Genomic DNA, 18,606 nt, shown 5'->3' with positions numbered 1-18,606 from the left:
CAACAGTTGACCCATCGATATCAAGTGGATCAATCTGATTCATCCCCTTCCTTCTAGAGTATACATAAGTAAAGAACTCTTTGCTGTTTTTCTTTGCATCCCTTGAGATTTCTCGTCATCTGCCTTCGCCTGCCTAACCTCCTTTGTAACTTGGTTACAGATCAACTTGTATCTATCATAGGCTTCTGTGTCATGTGTTAATTTGTATGTATCCCATGCACGTTTCTTCTCTGCCATATGCCTCATCAGTTCATCTGACATCCATTTAGACCTAAACCTTGAACAATATTTCTTAGTTGGTATGTAAAGCCTAGTAGCTTCCAAGATAAGTTCTTTGAATGCTTCCCATTTTGCATTTGCTGTTGGTAACATCATCAGTTGGTCCCACTGTATAGAATTTAAATACTGTCTCAGTCCATCGTAGTCGCCTTTACGAAAGCAATAACCCTTCCCTTTACCCCTAATGGTAGTTACCTCTTTGAGTAAATCCCACTTCAGCACACTGTGATGACTGCCACCTAGTGGTTCACTTATCTGCAGATTCTTAATGCATGAAAAATCACTGCTGATAATCAAATCAAATGAAGATTGTTGGAACAGGCTTCCATTTGTTGTTGTGGAAGTGGATGGGTTGAATAATTTCAAACGAGAACTAGTTCTCTAGTTCAAACAAGAACTAGATAAATTCTTGGAGGGTGTGGATGGGCAAATTGTTTTTTGTTTTTTTTTTTTTTGGCTGATACCATATAAGCTTGCTTTCTTGCATCATTTTTCCTTACTACTATGTCCTCATATCAGTACTTCATATGTCCTTCCCGTTGGATGTAGAATATATCGTGAACAGACGTAGATTATCATTTGACTGCACTTGATTCAAAAGTATATTTATGCACAATATACACAGATATTTATAGTTTATAATGATCTTATATGAATTTATTGCTCATTCTAAGATAAACTGAAGATTTATAATTAATATTTCCTTTTAAAATTATGTTGCCTGGATAAGTAATATTGAATTATAATTCACTTTGTATTAATTTTTGCTAGATAATAAAACTGAAGATATTTATATATTAATGGAAGCACGATTAGCAGCACTATATAAAAATCAGGAAGAATTTACAGTTCTTGCTAGGTATGTAAATAACATAAAATATGACTAGATTTTACATTATCTATATAAACATCACTATTTATTCATTAAAGATATTTAATATTTGTGACCTTTCCTGTAGTATACTTTACACAGATTAGTGTTACACTCAATTTTCAATTAGTAAACTTAAATACTATGATATTTAAATAGTAATATACTTTTACTGATCTCTGTTAGGAAAATAATGCTGTTTTTCTGTCTGCAGACATTTATGATCTCTCCAGTGATAGCTTGAGCTTGCACTCTTTAGAAACAACTATATATATCCATGGGCCTGCCTAAAGTTATTAATATAATTTTTAATTGAATAGCACTTCCAAGTAAGTGAATCTCTTATTCATTAAAAACTCAAAGACACTGTTGTGACAATGTGCAAACTATCCCATGAACACACGTTACTACAGACATAAAACACAATGAAGAAACACGGTCAAAGTTGCTTATATTCATAAAAACCAACAACATTGTTTTGTCTGGTTTCAGAACTATTTCGCCCATGATCAGGTATCCTCAGTTAGCAACCTTGTGATGAACAGTTAATAAAATGTATTGAATCTAAATGAGCAACCAACTTGTGTAGAACTTCTAATTGAAAATGTAGCTTTCATGGCATGTATCTCCTATTATTGGACTGCATTGACACATGCAGTCCAGTAATAGGAGATCAGTGCATTAATTTAGAACTAATTAATAAAGAAGCCGGGCACTATTTTAACACAAATAGGATGAACTGAAACATGCTATTGCCATTTATTTTAAAACTCCTCAAACATGACCACAACAGCACCAGTCTGGGAAATTTATTGTCATGCCTTGTATGTGTGTGTGAAACATCTTTTATTAATTTTAAAAATATATTTACTTATGAAGAAAACCACTGTAACTTCAAAAATTTTGTTATAGAGTGGTATAATCTAAATCATGCAATAATGTGCAATCTCATATTCTAAACATGTGCCTCTTGATCAAATCTCTTGAAATAAAAGTACAGTAAACCCCCGCTATTCGCGGGGGTTACGTTCCTGAGAAATGTCGCGAATACTGAATTATGGCTCCCATAGTAATAAAGGGGTTCCGTTCCAAAGTATGAAATATATGTAAGAAAAACTAATCTAAAATTTTGTCTATGTATGTATTATATGTACCTTCATAATATGACTATGTACATAGACAGTACATAGTGAAATGTAAGCATATGGCATCGAAATGAAAATAAGAAACAATTTAATATTAAATGTAATATTTATTAGAAATTTCAAACAAATCTTTTAAACCAGCACCTTTGCTAGCTAAAAAACTTATCCCGCCAGTGCTATCACCAGTTTCGCTAAAGTGTTGATAAAGGAGTTTTGCCTTTTCACGAATGATAAGTGAACTTAACGGAATTTTATTTTGAGTTTGGTCTTCTATCCACAGATTTAAAGCTTTTTCCATTTTTTTCTAATTTAACATCATGAGTTACAGAGCAAATTTTTGAAACAATTAGCGCATTTTCACGGACACTACGTCGGATTTTTTCTACCAATTTCTTGATTGATCATATCGTTGACTCATTGATTTTATAATGTTTTGCCACTGAGGAGACACTTTCACCATTACAAATTTTATCTAATAACTCAATTTTATTCGCTAATGTCATCACCTTCTTTGATCTTTTCACATTTCCCTTGTTATTCGTAGCCATATTTTTGTACGGGTTAGAAAGAACTTGTCCACAGTAAAGTCACTTTCTTCCTTTAACACACTCGAAAAAGTCTGTTTTACACCGCAAAATGGTAGATTTATCACTTTTGTAGCATATAAATTTATTCAATTTATAAGCATATAAATTAAAAGCAAACGACGAAACCTTCCATGAGAAGAGCATAACACATATTTAACAAGGATTAGCGAGAAACATCCATGCTCGCGATTTTGTGACCCCTCTCCCCCCACCCACCGAGCGCTGTTTTGACCGGTGAAGATAATTTTAGCCACGCCCATGTTTTTTATGGGGAAAAATGTTCATGGCACTTTAAAATTCGCATTTTTTTAGGTTTCATTTTATATTAAATCAGCGACCGTGAATAGCGGGGGTTTACTGTACTTGTCCTGTGTAAGGTTTAGAATCTATTAATTACTAATATAGTGGAAAAATAAGCACTTTAATCAAGGCTTAAATAAAACCGGCACTCACCTCACGATCCATTTAGTTGCATGAATTATATAAAAAGGGGTATGGGAAGGCCTCAGATTAAAAACTAAAATCATAGGTTAAAAATCTTGGGTTAAAATTAAAAATTAAGCTCAGAGGAAGAAGAGATGCACCGCGTCATCCTCTAGTTGTCAGTTTTAAAACGTAAAACTGTAAAGTTTATGCTTAAATGAGAATAAGGCCAATAGTCATGAACAATGGACTTTCGGTAAAAACGTCTTCAGTTGGCACTAAGGAAACAAAGGATAGAGAATCAGTGTGAACTTTAAGTATCCGAAATGTTTTGCTGAACACATATTTTAATGTGCGCAAGATTCCAAATTGGGGAAAAGGAAGCCGGAAGTTTGTGTTAAGGACATCAAGGTTGGTGTTAAGCCGGCACCATTCTATTATGAGCATTACGTATTGAAGGGGCTTGTGGCTTGAATTTAATTTAATAATGGTAATTTGCAGCATCAACCGAGGGGTTATGGTTGTGAGCATGCATATGTTGAAAGAGCACGGTGTTTCCTTGATGTGTTCAGAAACTATTAACATGGTAGTATGCGCGCGTATTTGCAGTAGTGGATGATCAAATTGGTAGTACTCCCGATGTAACACGCATTGCAACCTGACTGGCAATTGACTAGATAAACTATATTATTAATGTCGCCCATGTCGTATATGTGGGTTTCTTTGTATTTGTTAAAGGGAGTTCCTAATTTGTTATAAGTGGAGAAAATTAAAGAAATATCTGTGTTAGCGAAGACTTGACATAAACGTCTGGCAATTTGAAATGTTAAGCTTTTTTATAACAGTATTGTTAGGGTTACGAATTTTATCCTGGACTGCTAGAATAGTTTGTTGAATTAATTTGACTGAATATTTCCTAGCTGTAAACTTTTCCATGAGGTATTTTAACTCAAAAGCCAAATCATCTTGTCAATGGCAATACTTTAGAGCATTAAAGACCTGATTATAAAGAACGGATTTTTTTTATACAAAGGGGTGATGCGAATGAAAGTGTAGGTATTTGCCTCTGTTTGTTTTTTTTCCTGTAGATTTTTGTACCTAGTCTATTGCCCATTTTATATATGGTTAAGTTGAGGAAATTAATTGTGTTATTCGTTTCTAATTTTTAATCTGGGATGTATTGAATTAAACTTAATAAAGAGATTGTTGATGGTAATTTTGTCTCCAATTAATAGAACATTGTCAACATAACAGATGTAGAGTTTAATATCTGCTGGAAATGGTTGGAGAGTTTGATATTCTACAGTGGCGAGATATATTTCAGATAGGGGAGCTGATATTCACACCAATTCTCTATCCTTCATTTCCTTAGTGCCAACCGAAGGGCCTTAGCTGCCAATGCACCATAAAAAATCAAATCAAATCAAATCAAGCCAACCGAAGATGTTTTTAATGAAAGTTCATCGTTCACGATTATTGGCCTTATTCTTGTTTAATCATAACTTTATAGTTTACTGTTTTAAAACTGACAACTAGAGGGTGATGCAGTGCACCACTTCCTCTTCTGAGCTTAATTTTAATTTTTAATTTTAACCCAAGATTTTTAACTTATGATTTTAGTTTTTAATCTGAGGCCTTCCCATACCTCCTTTTTATATAATTCATGCAACTAAACGGATCATGAGGTGAGTGCCGGTTTTATTTAAGCTTTGACTAAAGCGCATATTTTTCCTTCTTAACTTTCGTCATTTTAAGCTCTTGCTAATTTTAATTACAGTTACTAATAGAGTCTTACGGTCATACATATCGTGGATGTTTTCTTCTCAGCTTCTTTAGTAATTTTAATCCTGTATTTGCACATTCATAAAAACAAAGTACCAAACATACGTATTTCAGTTTGTTAGTTTGGTACCTTGGTGCGCATCTAATTCTCTGCTATGCCTGTTTGTACATTACTTTCTAATATTTTTAGTATTTTAGAACAATTTTGAAGAGGAGCAGTTCTATTCTGATAGATATTTATAAGCATTCTGTCATTTAACTATATGAGCAGTAAGTTTGGTTCTTTCCTCTTTTTTCTCTTGCTGTAATCTACTGTCAAATAATTTACAGTCAATTTTGAAAAGTCACATCCTTCTGCTAGCACAGCACATCTTTCAAAAAAGATGCGCTGTGCTAAAATCTTTCTTTATTATTGATAAATCTTTTAATATAATTGGGAAAGGACATTACATGCATACAGTAAAATTTATACATATATATTAATATATATAATAAAATAACACTATTATACCGTATGAAAATTCTTAACAAATAGGTTTTGTTAAACTCATATATAATACAAGTTCAATACTACATTAATTTTTTAGTGTAGTATTGAGAACTTCACCAGTTGCCTGCGAACTAACTGGTGATGTTTCAAAATTTTTGCCGAACCCCATCTTGAGACCATAAATGCTATGGGGAGTGGATATAAGAACATCTTCCCACCATAAAAATTACTATGAAATTAAGAAATTACAATTAACGTTAAGTTAAAGAATGTTTACACTTTCATTAATATGATGTTGAAAATACAAAAGATTTAGAACTCAATAGTCAAGTTAAATATTAAATAGAAACATGAAATTATACTTACGCTTTGGAGGAAAGAATCTACACTTTTCTATTCAAAGTGTGTCTGTTGAAACATATTTGGACAGATTCCATCCGACTACAGATCTTGAAATCTCATGCAGTATTTTTAATGGATGTAACATGGTCTTTCAAGCTGCATCATCAATACAGCTTGCATTAATTTCTACATGGTATACAGTAAACTACCCTACTTCTTTGCATATGGTAAGGGGAATTTTGAAGGGGGATACACATTTTATACTAGAAACCTTCAGAGTGTTAATATCGTAACTGTACAAAATCCTAGCGATACCTGAAGTACCCCTGAGTAGAAAGGAATGTGAAGTATACGAAAAGTGCACTTCGAGTCAGACTTAAGAGTTGTACGATAAGGAAAAATTCCCTCTTCATGAGTGCATGAATATTACTACTGTGATGTTGGGGGGGGGGCATGTCATGACCTATAATTAGTACATTGGCCCCACACATCACTTTACAATGTATTGTAGCACAAGCCTGCCTTCCTCACCATTACTTCAAGGAAGGGCAAGATGATTAATCTCAGTCTCTATAGTAAATTTTAGAAAATGGAAATATCCATTGAGATAAGCCAAAAATGTTGATTTGCTGCTCCACTCCAGGAGAGAATGGCGAATATATCATCTGTAAATCTCTTTCAGAGGGTAATAGGCAACTGGGCAGGACTTCCTCAGTTTCCTGTTCTTTAACTGGTTCACCAGTTAGTCCAATCTGTGGACTAATTGGTGAACCCATAGCTAATCCACAAATTTGCTTGTAAATGGCATCTTTATAAATAAAAATAAAATTTAAATATTATGATAAGGTTTCACGTATATGTATTATAGTAAGTGCTGTTCTATTAATTAATGTACATTTCCATATGTTGTTTTACACAGTCAATTCATTATATACTAGTATTCCTAATTTTATCGGAATACTAGTATATAATGAAACAACGTCATAGGATATAAATATCGTCATTGACTTCCTGTTCTTTTAAACATTCTGTGAACTCCTGGGCAGACTTGGTAACAAACTCAATGTGATCCACTAAAGGTTATAAAAGTGCTGATATATATTTTGCTAGAGTGCAAGTTGAAGTCCCAATACAGAAAATTATTGCACGTAAGGGAACATGGAGTTTGTGGATCTCCAGGAGTCCATAAAATTGTCCCCAGTTGCAGCCCCTAGCATATAACCTCCAGCACTGTTTTTTTTTTTTTATCCATTTTGGGTTGTGCATTCCATCTCCTGGGTAAGGAATTCACTTTCTCTTCTAATCCATTCATTGAGGGAGAGGTATTACTCTATATATTGTGTTATCCCAAAGTATTCCAAAGCTTTTATTTTGTACTTGAAGAAGAACAGAAACAAGATCAATGGAACAATAATCAAGACCTCTTCAAAAATTTGTTTTGAATCTAAGTCAGTAAACTTTATCTCAATAATACTAAGGTGTGTCGAATTTAAGTCCAAATTTTTCCATTGCTCCTCCACATTTTCTGTTAATAAAAATGATGATTATGGGGTTGAAAATAACCTGAAAGAGCTACTGGAGGAATCAGCATTGGAGACTTGCTTCAAAGTTGTTGAATTACTGAGATCAGTAATTCAACAACTGTAATTCAGTAATTCAGATGTTAAAAGATATACAGAATGCTCAATTATTGTAGTCGTCTGTGCCAATAAAGGACACAATACAGTAGTTATGGACAAAGAAGAGTACAAAAACAAAATCGTTAGAACACCTTGGGGATAATACAGTATATAAAGTAATATGTTCTGCCTCTCTGAATAGATTAGAGGAGCAAGTGAATTCCTTACTCAGGAGATGCCATGCACAATCCAAAAGGGATTTTTAAAAAATAAAAAAAATAGTAAAAATAAAAAAATAGTACTGGAGGTTACATGCTACTGACTGCAACTGGGGACAATTTTGTGGACTCCCGAAGATGCACAAACCCCACATTCCAAATAATTTCCAATATTGGGACTCCAACTTACACTCTAGCAAAATATTTGTAAAATAATAAGAGGAGTTTACCTCAATATAGTATGTAGAATACTTCCAGAAATTAAAACGAAAAAATCGAAAACGTACATTAGAGTAAAAAATAAATAATTAAAAACCAATTTAACACAATTTAAATCAATTTAATGCAATTAAAAATTAAAAAGAATCTAATAAAATATTCAAAACAATTTTCCTTCCTGAAGCTGACAACCCTTTTCAACCATATGTCGTGATCACAGGAATGAAAATTACCGAATAGGGTTGACCCTGAAACTTAAATAGTGATTATTTGTCTTTGCACATGTGTATAAAGGTCCATGCATTGGAGATCAAATATGGCCGCTGAACATTAACAGAATTCTCGTGTAATTTAATTTCTACGGTTTCTGCAATTAATAGTCGCGTACAATTACGTTGAACATTAAGTATTTTGGCCTTGTTAAATAAAAAAAGTATGTTTTTCGTTAATGGCATGAAAGGCTAATTCTGATGCTGCTGAACGAGAAGCACGAACTGGGGCTTCATGTTGATTTACACGAATATTCAGAGAAAATCGTGTTGAACCTTGGTAAGACGAGTCACAATCACCGCAAGAAATGTTGTATACCAAATCATTAATTTGTGTTGCGAACGCAGAAAGAACCAAGCAGTTGTTCAGTATGGTGTGTAATTTCTGTATTGGCCTGGCCACAATTTTAAATTCGGTATCTTTAGAGAATCTATTAAGCTGTTTGTGCCACTGTTCAAGATATGGGACAGAAATAAAGTATTTTTTGATATTACTGTTGTTGGTTGGTGTAGTACTTTGTATCCTATCCTTAGCCTGTACCCTAATTCGATTTATTGTGGCAAGGGGATAACACCTATTTAAGAACCTGCTAGTTAATATTTGTATTTCTGAGCCCAAAGCAGATTCCGTCGTTGAATATTTATAGGCATTTAGAAATTGATTAAAGATAGTCGATCTTTTGTAGGCGAACGGGTGATAGCTATTAATGTAGAAGCATACCGGTGTTTGTAGGTTTTTGATAGATTCTAAATTGTATTTTATTCGAGTCCCGAATAAGCGTGAAATTTAGAAAGTTTAATGACTTTGTATCCATATCCTCCCTTTCCAATGTAAATTTGAGTCTAAAATGAATATTATTAAACGAATGTTTAATAATATTCATTTATTATTGATAGTTTATTAAACTATCAATAATAATTAGAACATCGTCTAAATACCTCCCATAGTATGTGATCCTTGGTTGAAAAGGTGTCAAATGTATCTGCTCAATCGTTGAGAGATTGATCTCTGACATTAAGCTGCTCAGGCTCAAACCCGTTGGCAATCCAAAAATTTGTTTGTACACCTTGTCTCAAAAGGTAATATAGTTGGCCTCGACTAATAGTTTAATCAAGTGAAAAATTTCCTTAATAGGTAGCTTCGTATAATTAATCAGTGTCGAGTTTTTATTTAACATATCCCAAATAATATCTAATGTGTATTCAACATTTACATTCGTATATAACGAGGTAACATCTAGTGAGAATAAATTGTCATTGTTGCCAAGTCTACAGTGTTTAAGATTATTAAATAATGTATCGTAGTTCTTAATTCCAAATTGTATTACCTGTCTAAAAGGTTTTATAATGCTATATACATGTGTGGCTAAGGATGAAAATGCCGAGTTCCTGTAGGAAACAATAGATCGAATAGGAAATCCAGTCTTGTATAATTTTACCTGACCGAAAAGTGCATCAATATTGTATGTTCTGGCCTTCAATTCCTTTAACTGGGCCATAGTAATGTAGTCGTTTTTTTTCAATACGTGGTTAACATTTTATTGTATTGATTGACCAAATTGGTAAACAGTGCCGGGTCTACTTCAAGGTAAGTGGAGGTATCTGAAACAACTGAATCTAACTTATTAATATAATCAGGTTTATCTAGTATTACCACCATATCTCCTTTATCTGCCCTCTCTATAATAATGTCCTTATTTCCCTGAAGTTCTAGTAAAGCTGAACTGTCATGTGTATTCAATTTAGGAAGTTGCGTTTCTTTTATGTTATTCACTACTTGGTTAACTTGTTGAATAAATAAATCTTTTTGTGGAACATTAAAGTCCAAATTCAATATCAATTAAGCATTGTTTTTTAGGTAGTTTTCGAGGTGATAAATTATAATTTAGTGAAATCTTTAGATAAAAGTGAAATCTGGTCCTGCGATAGCGTACACGAGGAAAAATTTGTAACCTGTTGATATGTCAGTTCATTGAATACTGGGTGAGAGGGTGTTCGTGACCTAGCTGACATATTCTGTGGTAGTACGTTGTGTGCCTGTGGGGGTTTGTCACCCAACTCATATGTACTTGGTCACAAGCCCAAGACAATGTGTTAGAATTCGGACGAACGTGTCTTGACCTATCCGATAATGTTCGCAATTTATTAATGTGTCTGTTTTTTATTTCTGAGGCTTGTGCTTCCCGTCGCAAATCTATGGAGGTCTTCAATACAGACCAATTGTTCGGATGTAGATAATTTTTTAATTTATCACGAAGCTTCTTAACTTGGGAAAGGTATTTTTGTTTATTCGAATATCGAGATTTTAAGGCAAGCTTAACAATATTACACGATATGACCAGTGTTAGTTGTTTTATGCCTGAAATTTTTTGATTTAAATTAACCCTGGAAAACTTCGGAATGATGTTGTTTTGAAGGCAATATTTTAGAAAAGAAATATGGTAACTTTGGGCCGAGTATCTTAGTGTTGATTTAATGTAATTTTGCACCATGCCATTCAAAAAATCCCACATAATTGTGTGTATCGATAGGTTACACCTGGAGAGACAGGAAGTGAATGAAATAGTCAATAAGAGTTTAAAAAATGAATTAGATAGTATGAATCAGAGCTGTAATACATATTACATTCGTTTAATAATATTCATTCTAGACTCAAATTTACATTCAAATTTACATTGGGAAGAGAGGATACGGATACAAAGTCATTAAACTTTCTAAATTTCACGCTTACTCGGGACTCGAATAAAATACAATTTAGCATCTATCAAAAACCTACAAACACCGGTATGCTTCTACATTATAATAGCTATCACCCATTCACCTACAAAAGATCGACTATCTTTAATCAATTTCTAAATGCCTATAAATATTCAACGACGGAATCTGCTTTGGGCTCAGAAATACAAATATTAACTAGCAGGTTCTTAAATAGGTGTTATCCCCTTGCCACAATAAATCGAATTAGGGTACAGGCTAAGGATAGGATACAAAATACTACACCAACCAACAATAGTAATATCAAAAAATATTTTATTTCTGTCCCGTATCTTGAACAGTGGCACAGACAGCTTAATAGCTTAAGCTGTTAAGCTCTGCTTAACAGCTTAAGCTCCTATGTTTTTGATTTGATTTCATTATATTTTGAATTTTTTAATAAAATTCAGTGTAATTTTAATTTGTTATATTTTAAATATTTTACACAAATATTTTATTGTACATTTTAATCGAAGTTATTTCGATTTTATTTTCATATTTTTAATAACAAATAAATATATTCTGAAATCTGGTTGGGTATATTCATGTATCCCTGCATACTTTTGTATTTTATTGATAAAATAAATCTTTAAATTTACAATAGCATAAGTTTCGAAAAATAAACTTTTATGTTGTATAATTTTAATGTCAGCGAACTTACCAATAGAATAGACTTATGTACTGAAAGATATGTCTATTGTAGTAGCTTTTATGCAGCATAATACAGAATGAATATAAAATAACTGCTTTGGTTTGAGGCTTCATATCTTCAGAAATACTTATTTGAAAGAGTTGAGATTGTGTGGAATATTATTGTATTTAAGCATATGCTCTAGATATTATGCTTTAGGTTTTCATATTTAAGAGTTTGTGCCACTAGGTGTGGGATGGCTGTTTTTTTTTTTAACAAAGAAACAACAAAAAAAAAAAAAAAAAAAAAAAAGTGAAAACAAAATGGCTGCCAGAGAACTTTGTTAGTCATACAGACTTTACACCATTCCTTCCATATGACCTTCAACAGTATCTGAAGCACATTGAATATGGTTGTTCACCGATGAAGACAAGTTGCTTGGGATGGTTCTAATTCAAATTAAAGTCGCTTTCAGTTTGAAGCTTTAGGATTTTAGTTATCCCTGTAATCAAAAATATATTATTAATTCTGGTAAATGTGGAGGCCACATGTATGTGAAATGATGGAAAATCATTCTGTCAGGAAATATTTGTTAAGAATCTCCTTGGCTTGGCTATTGTTTGGCTGAGCATGTAAATAACCTTTGCCATTTTCTGAATCCTTTGCAAAGCTAGTATGACCTGGAAGGTAACAACCATTCTGATATCAAGCTGTTGTTAATGGAACACATTTTTGGTTCTTATGCCATGTTCCTCAAAAATACAGACCAAATCTGAAATAATAACTTGCACCGATAATGAAGTTAACGCACATCTGTGTGTCACTTTCATGTTATGAAGGGAAGATTCTGGTTAAATGACACAAATTTGCACACAAGAAATTCTACTGCAAAGTCAAGATGCATGCTGTAGTCATCTTTTTGAAGACATTGAACTCAGGTCTTATATGAAAACGCCGACCGGGCTAGCCGGGTGGGTAAAGTGCCTGCCTGGCAACCCAAAGGTCGCGGGTTCGAATCCCGCCTCGGGCTTGAATCGAAGTACTGCAAAAAACCTTGGGAGGTGCATTATGGCCACAGAAGCTGATGCACCAACAACTACAATTTCTTTTTCTTATATGAAAACTTGCTAAATGTTTTACAAAGAGCCTTCTGTGCTGTAGATAGAGGTAGTACCTGTAGTTGATAAAAAATACTACTTACACTAGAAGTATCCTTTGGATTTCTGCTTTTCTTTTCTACTATAACAAGATAACCTCCTCCCATTAAGCATTTTGCTTATTAGGGTTTAGGACTGGTCACCTTTCCGTTGTCGTTTTTTTTTTTTTTGTGTTGATCTTCCCCCCCCCCCCTTCATTTTTCTATGGGTCTCCAGTTTTGTAATATTTTTGTCCACCTGTCATTCTCAATCTTATCTATATGTTTTTCCCATTCTTTTTTCATATTATATATTCACTTATTAATAGATTGTGATTGAAGACAAGCTGTAGCCTCAAATTTCCTTATTAAATTCTCACAGTTACTACTGGAATATAGATCATGATGTAAGTTATGCACACATTGTTATTTCCATAGTACAACTTCATCATTACATCCCTGTATGTACAAGAGACTTACCAGTTCACCATATTTTATCCCTCTCATTGTCGTCATGGATAAAGAACTTTGTTTTTTGCAAACATTAATAAATAGTCATCTTGTATACCTGATGCTAAACTCAAACTATGAAACTATGAAATTAATGGCTCTTTCAAGTCATGCCTTGTATAAGAATATTCCACAGTACAGGCATACCTCGATTAACGAATAGGATGCGTTCCACGAAATTACTTCGTTAAGCGAAACTTCGTTTTCAGAGGTAAAAATACTATGGCCAGAATAGGGATACGTTCCTACGTAAAGAAAATGAAAAGCTTTTTTTCGAACAAAGAAAAGTTTTATTAAATAAACAGTCAACTTACATACAAAGTGAAATCACATTTTAAAATATGAGGTTAAAGTTGATTGTTTATGCTTTTTTTCTCTTTCATTTAACAATTGCCTATACGGAGTTATTGCATTTAACACTGATCGCTTAACTATAACACTTCTTCCTAAATCGGGATCATTTTCACTAAAAAAATTTAAAACGTTTTCAATGTCATTTAAGCACCTTTTTAAAGCTTTGGTTGTTAACACTTTTTCGGCAGGAACTTCTTTAACTTCGCCTTCATTATCTTTGTCTTCGTTGCTAACAAGGTTTTCTAAATCTTCCACTGAAAAACCATCATCTTCTGCATTCAATAAATTTCTAACATCCTCTTCATCGACATTTTCGAAACCTATTGATTGAGCCATCTGGATAACTTCATTTCTAATTTCTTGGATGTTATTTTCTTCTTCTAGTACAACTTCTGGCCATATTTTGCGCCAAACTCCATTTAAGCATTTCTTAGTGACTTCTTTCCAAGAACTATCAATGTTTTCAATTGCGTTTTTAATGGTGTAGTTTTTCCAAAAAGTTTTAACTGTCATTTCCACTTTATCCTCTAGTTCAGTTAAATTGCTTAAAGTTCGACGCAGATAATAAGCTTTAAATGATGCTATTACTCCCTGATCCAATGGTTGAATCAGGGAAGTTGTGTTTGCTGGAAGAAACACAACTTTGACAGGAATGCATGTGTCCAACGTGTTAAGATCAGTAGGATGTCCCGGAGCATTGTCTAACAACAAAAGAGCTTTTTCTTCAAAGTTGTTTTTTTGACAATACCGTTTTACTCCAGGACAAAAGTGGTTAACAAACCAATCAGTAAATAACTCCTTGGTAACCCACGCTTTTCTATTTGCTTTCCATATTACAGGTAAATTCATTTTTATGTTACCTTTTAACGCCCTCGGATTTTCTGAATGGTAAACTAATAGCAATTTTAATTTATAATCACCAGAGGCATTTGATCCAAAGAGTAACGTTAAACGGTCTTTGGCTGCTTTAAACCCAGCAGCTGATTTTTCTTCAATAGAAATGAAGCTTTTTGTTGGTAGCCGTTTCCAGAACAAACCGCTTTCGTCAACATTGAACACCAAATTTGGTGGAAAATTTTCACGTTCAATTATTTCCTTTAGTTTTTCTGGAAACTTATTTGCAGCTTCTCCTGTTAATTTTACACTATGAATCCTGGCCCGTTTTTTAAATTTCTCGAACCAACCACGAGAAGCCCCAAAGGTTTCCGTAATTTCTTCAGTTTGTTTAGATTTCAGGTGATTAAACAAAAATAATGCTTTTTCTTGAATCACCATTTGACTTAAAGGCATATGACGTTGTGACATATCATCTATCCACAAACTTAACATTTTCTCCATTTTTTCTAAAATTGGATTCCTTAAGCGAGTTAATTTTGCCGCTGTAACATCTGTACAATTCTGAGCAGACTGTTTTATTTTTTCTGATTGACTTAGTATGGTTGTTAAAGTTGATTGTGCTAATCCTAAAGAATGTGCCACATCGGATTTTCTTTCGCCGCTTTTAACACGTCGTACGATATTTAGTTTAGTTTCCAAAGAAATTGCTTTTCTTTTCTTTGATTCTGACATTTTAATTAACTAAAACAAAAATATTTCCAATAAAATTTAGAAAATCTACGTTATGTAATGCTACAAAGAACCTACGTCAATTATTGCAATGCGCCACACTGAAACAACGTCAATCATGTAAACAACAACTAAATTACGCGATTGACACGCAAAACTGTTATAACAGACATGCCCGCAGCTCGGGAGCACTCGGGAATACGTAACTAGTCACCGTCAGTCACCAATCAGATGATTGTCGGGCGTTGGCCTTAAATTGGAATATTTTTTTATGTTAAATGGGGCTTGAAATTGCGGACTTCGTTATATCGAGGCTTCGTTATCAGAGGTAACGTTAACCGAGGTATGCCTGTATAATTCTTTCAACAAGTGCTTTGAAATGTGTCCTAAAATTCCAGAAATTATTTTCATTCTGTGTACTGCACCAAAAAAAAAAAAAAAATCATCACCTATGTTTTTCACTATCTTCATACAAGAACAGTAGTCCAGTTGAAAAGAATAGACCATATTCATCTAAAAGAGTTACATGCTCTTTTCTGATTGGTACAATAGCTGAAAAGGGCATGTAATTCATTTGTTGTATTTAGGCAGAAATTTTTGAACTAAGTATTACTGCTTAGGTTTTGTAAATTTAAAATTTCCTTAATCAGTTGCTTTTTCTTTGACTGAAAATTTGTTCCCCATCATTGGTTTAATCTAAAAATATCATTTGTATACATTTGAACTTAAAGCAATTTTATTTGACAAAAAAAGAAACATGGATTTCTTACTCATGTTTAGCCATGCCAGCTGTATGATTGCAATTGTGCCACATCTCCTCGTGATACATCTGCCATATCATTATTTTTTTCTTTAGATAAAATCTGTTTTTGTTCGTTTCATAAGTACACTGATGACATTTTTAGACTAAACCTAGGATAGGAAACAACTTTCAGATTGAGAAAAAGCAGTTGACCAGGCAAAATTTAAATTTAGAAATCATAAAATGTAAATGATAATACTTAGTCCGGTTGTAAAATAAATTCATAAATTTTATGATTGCTTGTCCAAAACCAATTGGACATGCAATCACAAATGCCAAGCACAAATGATTGGTGATTATGTCCAAATATGACACATAGCCTAAACCTAAAAGTAATCAAGATTGAACCCAGTGCCTTTTAACTGAAACATTGTGTGTACTTTATACACATTATTTCCTTTCCCTGAATACTGTCAACTTTCTAACCTTTGCCCTCAAGAATATGTATGGTCGAATATCTACCATATATGTATTCACCTGCTAAGAAACAGATATTTATTTATGAGGAGTCTGAGGTGACTCTGCACAGCATTATTCTAGTGCTCCCATTAATTGTGTGTCCTTGCTATATAAACATCGGCAAAAATATTTTGTTCTCTGTTATTTGTATTATAACTGTATTTCAGAATGCCAGCTGCACTATACCCTGTATATTACAGAACTGTTTTTTCTTTCAGATTTACCGGTAAAGCATTAAATGGCAAAACATACGAACCTTTGTTTCCATATTATGCTTTCGTAAGTAATTATATGTATTTTTTATTATTATCAGTGTAAAAATAAAGTATAAATCAGTGGTTCCAAAACTTTTCTGTGTGCATATTGCCACCAGAGTATAGAAAAATTTTCCATACCACTTGAATATCTGCCATTTTGTAATTTTATTAATTTTATGAGAAGTTTCATTTTTTATGAATTTCATAGTTTGTTATTTAAATACACAAGTTTCTGTTATGTTTTCCCAGTACTTCCGGAATACTAAAGCAATGATTGATATAATTATCCATTGTAAAAAGCTTGAGAAAAATAAATCCACAGAGATTATTTATGCATATCCTAATATATTAGTCAACAGCAAAGAGTTTTGAAGGAAACTCAAGTCTCATGAAATTGTTATTTTAACATGAATAGATAACTGGACACAACTTCCCTTATACAGGGTGATTCACTACCAGTGCGACAAACTTCCAGGAGGTGTAGGGGGCACAAAGACGAATCGGAATCACATAGCATTGCAGGATCCGAAATGCCTTCATCGTGCGGTAGAGGACATTGAATGGGAGGTCGCGTGAACAGTGATCCCGCTGGAAGTCAGCATTTGCAAACTGTTTCTGTTGAAGAAACCAAGTAGCAAAAGTCCTCCGGAGTGGATAATCCGCAGGCTCCAATGATTGGACGCGTTGCAGATGGTATGAACTCATTTGGTTTGTTGACAGTGTCCTCCATACAGTGGATTGGGAAATACCCAATCGTTGGCCTATCGCTCGAGTACTCTTACTCGGATTGCCTTCTGCAAGATGTAGGACATTCTCCTCATTGTCTGGTGTCCTCGTCGTTCGCTCTCGATTCATGGTACCTCTCGTGAAACAACCAGTCTTACGTAACCTTCTGTGCACACGTGCGAAAATCGTATGATGAGGAGCATGCCTGTGTGGGAAACGTTCCTAGTACAAGCGCAGAGCAGCGCGCCCGTTACAGTCCACAGCTCCATACGCGAGGTGCATGTCGGCCAGTTCAACGTTTGAATACTCGTCCATCCTACTGCCTTCTGGAACCAGTTCGCAAATGCTGACTTCCAGCGGGATCGCTGTTCACACGACCTCCCGTTCAACGTCCTCTACCGCATGACGAAGGCATTTCGGACCCTGCAATGCTATGTGATTCCGATTTGTCTTTGTGCCCCCTACACCTCCTGCAATTTTGTCACACTGGTAGTGAATCACCCTGTAGAAATGAACCTCTAGTTGAAGCAAACTAAAATCACCAATCATTTGTGCTTGGCATTTGTGATTGCATGTCCAATTGGTTTTGGACAAGCAATCACAAACTATTTATTCATGGAGCTATAAAGCAAAAGTTCTTCTAGAAAGTATTTATATTTAAATGTATGTATGTTAATTGTAATTTTATTGACAAATAAATCGAAATCATGACTCTGACCAGAGCAGCAAAGCAAAAGGTGCAAGCTAATGGGAGTGCTGTGACTCAGGGGAGAACTGAGGGGGGCAGTTGCCCTCTGAATCACAGCCTTTTAAGATGCACTGTTTGCTTGATGTTTGCGGAGCAGTCGGGTACGGCACATGATACTGCCATGGGGGATGTCTTTGTGTGTGCACGATGCAAGGAGTGCAAGGAAATTAGGCGACAACTCGGCGTTGTTATGGGCCTATATGAGACCTTGAAGGACAGGTTGGATGCCCTCGAAGGAAATAAATTGAGGGGCCCATCAAGCTCTCAGCTGCCCACATCAACACCAGAGCTTGCACTTGGTCATCTTGCAACACAGAGGCAGCCCCCAAGGCAGAATGCGCTGGTCCCACAGGAACTAGTAGTTGTTGGTGACTCTATTGTCAGGGAAACGGGGAACATGCTTTCTAAAAAGGATAGGTG

General features: G+C 34.3%; 1 protein-coding gene across 2 annotated transcripts in view; it reads left to right on the top strand.

Moving 5' to 3' along the window:
- Positions 1-18,606, top strand: part of IleRS (Isoleucyl-tRNA synthetase) — a 430,056-nt gene that overhangs the window by 126,978 nt on the left and 284,472 nt on the right. For both annotated transcript variants that reach the window (XM_090381523.1, XM_090381522.1), the window contains exons 8-9: positions 1,051-1,138; positions 16,674-16,734. In XM_090381523.1, coding sequence (XP_090237649.1) covers positions 1,051-1,138; positions 16,674-16,734 — 149 coding nt within the window. The remainder of the gene's footprint in view (positions 1-1,050; positions 1,139-16,673; positions 16,735-18,606) is intronic.

Source organism: Mastigoproctus giganteus, chromosome 9, assembly GCF_048544385.1.
Source record: "Mastigoproctus giganteus isolate SK-2022 chromosome 9, ASM4854438v1, whole genome shotgun sequence".
Lineage (NCBI taxonomy): Eukaryota > Metazoa > Arthropoda > Arachnida > Uropygi > Thelyphonidae > Mastigoproctus > Mastigoproctus giganteus.
The sequence above is the reverse complement of the archived record's forward strand: the minus strand, read 5'-3'. Positions and strand labels throughout refer to the sequence as shown.